Raw genomic sequence first — 7,820 nt, 5'->3', positions numbered from 1 at the left:
GGACAGAAAGAAAAATAAAAAAGTTTGCTCACAGCCAAACATATTCGCAATCATGCAATTATCCATGTAAAAGGGGCAGGCTGCAAGGCGGTAACAAAACCCCCCAAGGAGGGATAAACATAAAGCACTGACCAATGACAACAGAGGATTTTTGAAAGGCTAGCTCCAAAACCAGGTGAAAGTGATGGGCGTGTGCAGCGGGCATGGTTAAAAGCCCACAATACTTACAACATGTCAAAGCGCTTGCGCACTCGACTTAACAAGCACTCTCTTGGGTGCCTGCTACCTGAAAGAAAAGTAAATGTGTGCAATTTGTTAACTGGTAAAACTAAAGCCCGCTTGGAACAGCATAGGTTTTAATTGATAGAATCTGGATTTAAACAAAATCTATTTTCACATTTTGTGACACCCTGTGTGCAACCTATTTTATACTGTATGCAATATATATTTTAAATTAATGCCAATATTAGTGACTGTGCTTTCTATCACAAGCTTGGACTTCTTAGCACTATAAATATACATCACTACTTCCCCACAGAACCAACCAGGACAGGTAGCTGCACAGATATCGGAGGTGATAACATTAACCAACTCTCTTACCAGAAAAATGCATTTACAACAAGTGAATAGGTTGCATTTATTTTTCATTTGACGTGTGTTTATTATAATTTATATGCAGTTATTTTCAGGTCAAAGGCTAACAAAACAGTTACACAATATTGTGTTCATTTTAGCCAAGTCTCTGGTACAACCGCCACACCCGCTGACCACGCCCCCATTGTGCTCCGCATCACAGTCCCCATACTTTTGTTTATGCATTTCAATCTCTGGTACCTACGTTTCCATATTATACACTGAACAAAATGGATTTTGATGGCTACAGAAGTTAAGGTTGACACGTTTACAGAAAATAAAATAAAATGAGAGATAGCGTGCATTAGTCAGGTAAGTTTTTTTTTTATATATATAAATATATCTGTCTAAACGGTCTGCTTCTTCTGATGGAGCAGCTGGGATGGTAGGGCCAAACGCTGAAATCCAAAACAAGGAGAGCCTTGTACGTTTAAAATACATCTAGTCCAGCGTGTTGCTGGACTAATAAAGAGAGAGTAGCTCTTAAACAACAGAGTTCTAACTAACCGTAGGATTTCATGCTGACGTCCCGTCGTTATTTCTGTGAGCCGTTTATGCCCGGCGTCGGCTCACCAAACGTGTCTCTGCGCCTCTTTTGAACCGTTTTGCCCACACGTTAACAAACTAGCGCTGGAGGAAACGAGGGTCACGCTATGGAGCCTCCGTCGGGAGGCCCTTGTTTCCTGCTCCTCCTCCTCCTAGCCTCACCTTCCACATTCTTATTAGATTTCGCCTACGGATCAAATTTGGAGTTCGTGCAAAGACCGGCCACCATGGCTGCGGCGCAGGGCCCAAAGCACTCGAGCCCGTCACGCAACGACAGCCGTGCCCGGTATGTCATCCCTTGCGGGAAGCAGTGCCGTTGTCTGCGACATGTTCTTTCATGCGCCGGAGGCGAAGGCAGCGATCGCCTGACCCAGATACCAACAATCGTGGGCTATAACGACACCTTTTTCTACCTGTGAGTCTAAATACACAAATTTTTGGCAACGTTGATTTTATTTGTTACAGTAAAATGGTTGAGAGCGAGGTACTTGACCTTCAAAGTGTCTCATAATATTTAAAAGTCGCAACGAAGTCATTGTTTGATATTCACAGATGGTCAATCATTTCTTCCATTTATAATTTTTTTTCAACTAAAGTCCCAAAGTCGTCAAGCCATCAACTTGATGGAACACGCCAAGCCAGGGACATACTAAATGGATTATTTGAGAGAATTGGCTGCATTCTCTGAAGTGTCCATGGGCAGTGTTGCCAGATTTTGAGACCCCTCCCAAGCACAAACCTGTCCAAGTTCAAGCCCAAATTCAGCCCAACGCAGACCAATATCAGCCCAAAAAACAGCCCAAAGTTGCAAACCTCAAAATATGTAAAAACAGTCTCCCAGAAACATTCTAAGCATGATTCTAATTTTTATTCAATATGTACACAATGAGAGCAAGCTCAATGGGCGATGTTGAACTTCTGCAATCATGTCATAATTCTACTACTACTGATTTTGAAGATCTATCTCCACTATCATCGTATATCTGATACGTCAGTCATCACAAATCTAAACCTGAACCTGGCATTGATTGCTGATCTTTACAGAAACAGACTATAGCCCATCTCCAAGAAGTATGGCAGCAGGAATGTTGAAACCCCTTAAATAACCTGAGTTCCAAAACAGTAAATTTCCCTGATCTCACATGATTAACACCACAAAATGATACACATGCAAAGATACCACCCTACAGTTAAAGAAATTCCAGCATGACTTGTTTGGCAAGCTGTGAGGGTCTTCACAGTACAACAAGAGACGCACTTCAAGAGAAAGTCACATACTCTGACCGCCCCTCCGTCCTTCACTCTCAAGTCTTTCTTACTCTAGTACTAAATGTTACACAGGACCTATGCTGTTGTCTTTGTGTTTCAGCAAATTCTAGACTAAAGGGTGGCGTCTTGGCAAGAAGAAGATGGATTTGTTTGGGGGATGAAATGAAAGCAAGGCTTTTGGAGTGGATTGGAAATAGACCCCTTTCCCAAAACCTTCTGTGGAACACTCCCCCAATATTTCAAACCTAATGCCCCCTCAAGTCTGCTAACACGTCATCACTCAGCTTGTCTTATTCCATTGCCCTTCGTCATTAGCGTTGTCCCACTTATCTGTGCAATGCCATTAGGCTGTGCAGCTTCTTTACAACTGTCAGTACAGCCTACAATAGGTCTACAGTAGGATGTACTCAAAGGAAGGGCACATGCAGAAGATGGACTGGCTGGGCATGCAAAACAAAATGGGAGGAGACCATCGAAAATAATTATATTCAACAAAAAACTCACCTGAAAAAGCTCCAAAATTAAGATCAGAGAGTACACCAAAAGTGAACTTTGACATATATTAGCAAACAGCCAGTGTTTAACATCGAATACTCCAATGACAACAGTGCGCACTTGGAAGCAGAGTCAAAATAACTTTCACAACATCACGGGGTCTTGCCAACTGCATTGAATTTGAGAGAGCGGTTTTGTTAAACCCACAACATCCACTTCACACCAATGCCCTAACATAACTTCTCTCTCTAAGCAAGGCATTCATCATTGTGCTTTCCAAACCGCAGAATCCTTCATGTTTTCTCTTTTTACTTCTTAGTTCTTTGAAGTAGTCTTTGGGTAACAAGAGCATTGTAGGGTCAACCCACATTGCACAACATACTGTGGCCCAGATTATTACTCTGTGCTGCATTAGCGTAATTATTTTCACGCTAATTCAGCGCAAACTTAACTCCATATTTATATTTTGATGCTAGACTAGTCTAATGTCAAAATATTGGAGTTAATGTCATTTTTTGCTAGCGGGAAACTAACTTGCGTCAATGAGAAGCAAGGTAGGCATTCCGGGGCAAAAAATGACTCTAAGGCCCTAGCGCCTTATTTATCCTCCAGTGCAAAAATGGTGCATGGGAGGGAGGCGGGCCTAAATAATGATGCTGAGCTTGCTTACTGCCATTATTTAACGCCTGGGTCAGGGAAGGCGTTAGGTGTCCTGGGGGCCTATTTCCATGATGGAACACCGTGGAATAAGCCCACAGGTGCCCTTCCCAGGCCACAGGGACAGCGGAGTATGGGGCACCCCATCCCAGGTAAGTAGAGGTAAGTAGAGGTAAGTATTTGGTACATTTTTTTAAAGTGCCATTGGGGCCCCTGAAATGGGCCCCCATACATGGCACTTTGTGCAATGGCCATGCCCAGCGGACCCTTGTCCCCTGTGCTGTCCATTGGGGTGGTGGGCATGACGTCTGTCTTTTCTAAGACAGGAGTCATGTGGTATGGTAGGTTTTGCGTCAAAAAATAAGGCTAGGCTGGTTAGAGTCATTTTTTTTACTCTAACCAGCCTAGCGTCATTTTTCTGTGCAAAACCCCCTTCCCCCATACCGCCACCCGACCCGGATAATGTTATTTTCCTTAGCCCACCCTTAGCAGCGGCTTGCGCCATTCCTTAAATATAGCGCCCGGCTGCCGCTGTGGAATGGCGCAAGCTGGTGCTACACTTTTTGACGCAAAACTGCATTAGCGCAGTTTTGCAGGCCAAAGTATAAATATGGGTCTGTGTTCTTCCTAGTCTCTCTCGGCATACTGAAGCAGCCCAAGTGTAACTTCAGAGCTATTGAAAGCAAAGCATGATCTGGCATTCTGCACCTTACTTCTCTCCTATGAACAGCACTTTGAAGCCCCATCAGTAACATACTGGCTACACCAGTGTCACGTCTTTCTCCACCTTTCCTCGTGTTTTTCTTTTCTCCTACTCCTTCTGCAGAGCTGTGAAGCTGCATCGGGGATACAGACAGTACATAAATAACCTATAGCATAATGCCAAGAATTTATCATACAACACAAACTCTGCCAAATTACAATCTACAGAGCACCATGTGTACCCTCTTAAACTGGCCACATGTATTCAAGGGCATGACACGATTCAGAAAGTTTAATTCAGCTATTTTTATTTTGAAGTTTCTGTATCCCAGTAGCAGCGCCGGCCTTACCTTGTATCAAAGCTTGGCTGCCACAGGCACTGCTAGTCTGAGTCCTAATAGGGAATGCTTGGGCGGGAGTGTGGTGTTACATGGGGAAGAGTGTGGTGGTGGTGGCTTTAATTTGATGTGGTGAAAGACAGACACATTTGTACCTTCTGCTACATTTAGAAATATGCTGCACAGTGTGCTTAGGGTAGAGTGAGAGGCCCTAAAGGAGCACAGAAGTAGCAAAAGTGCCTAATCCAGTTTTGCAAACTACTTGGCTTCTCTGTATGCTCAAGTGAAAGATAAACGTTGTTCAGTCAAACCCTTTACACACAAATAATTCCCCTGACAACAAATGCTTTAAGACAGTGTTTTCAAAGGGCAGGCTTTTTAAGGACCTGAATTGCTTTGATTGGAAAGAGAATGTACCTGCTCAGCGCTGGTCCAATACTTTTGAGTGGAGAGTACAGAGCTTAATTTGTGCTTGTTGTTTTCGGTGCGGAGCACCGGCACTTATTTTTGAGGGCTGGCGCTTAATTTTCTATCTCAAGCATTTATTGTGAGCAAAAGATACATTTGGCAAAGACGGAGAAAGAGAAAAACGAAAAAGCATCACAAAGGGAGACAGCAGAAAGCTGCAGGAGTGAACTGAAGGGGCAGGGAGGGGCTGTAAATGGATTGAAGAGGCCCGAGATGGATTCAGGATTACTCTGCCTCAGCATTCCGTGTTCGCACATTTAATTGCAGCAGCCGTGTATTTAAGAGGAGGACTTTGGGCACCAGCACGTTTTTATTTACAAAACACTAGAAGAGTAGTACCACTTCTTAATAGTAGCAAGTACTCTGTGATAGTGAGTAGAAGCCCATCAGCATATCCAATTAAAGTACAGCTTTAATAGAACCAGCTTATTTATTTGAGAAATTAGCACATCTAAAATATAAATGAGCTCAAGATTAAAGCCCTGGAGCAAGCATTACTTTTTCTAATATTCACCCACCTGGAATGATTCATGCAGACATATGTCAATAACTGCCTTCTTCCGAAGAGGCATCATGAGAAGTCAAAGGCTTATGCTGGCGATGGACAGCAGCACAGACACCACACCTGTTGTATGCTGCAGTCATCCTCAGCCTTTGTCTGCAGCTTCAGATATGTTGCTAGTGTTTTGCCTCCGACTTCTGGAGGCTGAGCGCACCCCTTTGTCAACTTTCCTCTGAGGCAGGTCTTCAAGCAGGACCTGCCAGATATGAGCCAAGGAGTGGCGACTCTTCGCTCAGGCTTGCTCAAAGAGCTGCTGCCAAGCTTGAACCTCGAATCACCTCCAGAGAACCAGTCTTCCAACTCATTGGAGGATTGGACACACACTGGGCCTGGGCACCGGTGATTTCTTCATTTTCTGTGCCCGCTTTCAGTGTAACCAGACAAGAGACAATAATAGTTTCATGAGGCGCTGCCTCACCTATGAAAAACACGCGCCAAGGGCACATCCCAGCCCAAAAATCAGTCACCTGCCACGTCGTTTTATTTCCACACAAATGGGAAAAATGTCGCTAACCCTGAAGTATTAAAGCAAATAACAATAAATCTAACCGCAACCTCGATGAAAAACACTAATATCTCAATATTCTGAACTACAATCAATATAGGAAATCTACAAATTGTTAAGAAAAATAAAATAAATATAACCCCAAAAGAAAGGGTATTATTATATATCTAAATACCAAACAATTTCCTGATATTAACTATTTCAAGTGCACTGTGATGAGAAATCCTCACATATTGGTTATAAACAGAAACCCAAATTGCCAGTCACCACCAAAAAGAACTTTTGCACATGGTTACACGATACAATTATGATTGCTCATGTTATTGCAGAGTTCCGTAGAAATGGCTCATTTCATTGGGATTTTTCACAGCTTGGTGTCTAGGTCCCCTTTTTTATTTACTTGTGGCATGCTGTCCTTTTTTCAATCTGCTGATTTTTTTCTGCCCCTTCACTGTCTTTCTATTTCATGGGCTCAGTTTTAAGGAGGCATGGTGGTATATGTTCTGTATATAACAAATCATCATATTTGTTTCAAGTGCTCTGTTCTGATGAAATTTCAGCCCCACAGAAGTTGTTTGGGTCAATGCCCGAAGACGAAACACGTGTTGGCTGTGTATCTAATTAATCATATCGACTGTTGTAATCTATTAACCTTAACAACGGAGTACTGAAAACGCATTGAGTTATACGTCTATATACACACTACGGAGGAAATTGGAATCAGGAGTATCCATGAATAAACTTTAAAGGACTGGATATTATTAATGGACTGTATTTGTGATGATTTTGGATCTACGGTAGTGTTACCGATGAGATTACATTTAGACAGATATATGTGATTTATTTATAGGTGATTATTAATGAGTGCATCACAATTGTTTTTGTTAATAACAAATATTATACTTTTCTAATTTCCCCAAAATGATACCTCACTTGTGTGGCTGTGCCGAGTGCCTGCGACACAATACATTCCAAAGCGTGACTTGGAGACATCATATTGTACCCATCAGAATTCATGCTTTGTTTTGTACAGCATGGTTAGCTTCAGGGTTTGAGCCCTAGCTCAACCCATGGAGACCTACCATACTCAGACGTTTCTGAAACTAGGCACCCAGGGGTGTTCATGGTGGTGTGATTTGTGTGGTTCTAACGTGTTTTTTTACACCCCCAAAAGCTGTTGCAAATCTCAAACAGTGCCTAAAGATGCACATTTTCCTCACATTTCTGTTTGGGCCAATTCTCGAATCTGTGGGAGCCACACATTTCCTTCCACCAAATTTTCTACTACTCAGTTTCCTCCCAAGTCTCCAGATAAAAATGGAACCTCACTTGTGTGGTTAGGCCTAGTGCTTGTGATGGAAAAAGGGCCAAAACATGACATGGAGAGATCAAAATTTTCCACTCAAAATCAATAATTTTCTGCACCGTTGGTGGCTGAAAATTTGGGCCCTAGCACAGTAGGCAAAGTATTGAGCTGACAACCTGGGTGACGATAAAGTGAGGTGGGTCGTATTTTGGGTAAAGCCAATTTTTTATTGCCTTTCTACTGCACAGGTGAGTGCTGATTTTCCTTATTTTCTTGGGTAGGCTGTTTGCAGGAAAGTACAAAGAAGGTCCATACCTGCATGCTACGATGGTTCTTGTA

At 42.7% G+C, this 7,820-nt stretch overlaps 1 protein-coding gene across 1 annotated transcript in view; it reads left to right on the top strand.

Moving 5' to 3' along the window:
• Positions 1–1,172: 1,172 nt before the first annotated feature.
• The window catches only part of LOC138301524 (slit homolog 2 protein-like), a 348,568-nt gene continuing 341,920 nt past the window's right edge, over positions 1,173–7,820 (top strand). Inside the window, exon 1 of the mRNA XM_069242038.1 lies at positions 1,173–1,594. Coding sequence (XP_069098139.1) covers positions 1,287–1,594 — 308 coding nt within the window. The 5' untranslated portion in view covers positions 1,173–1,286. The remainder of the gene's footprint in view (positions 1,595–7,820) is intronic.

This window comes from Pleurodeles waltl, chromosome 6 (assembly GCF_031143425.1).
Source record: "Pleurodeles waltl isolate 20211129_DDA chromosome 6, aPleWal1.hap1.20221129, whole genome shotgun sequence".
Lineage (NCBI taxonomy): Eukaryota > Metazoa > Chordata > Amphibia > Caudata > Salamandridae > Pleurodeles > Pleurodeles waltl.
This window is presented reverse-complemented; position numbering and strand designations above follow the sequence as displayed.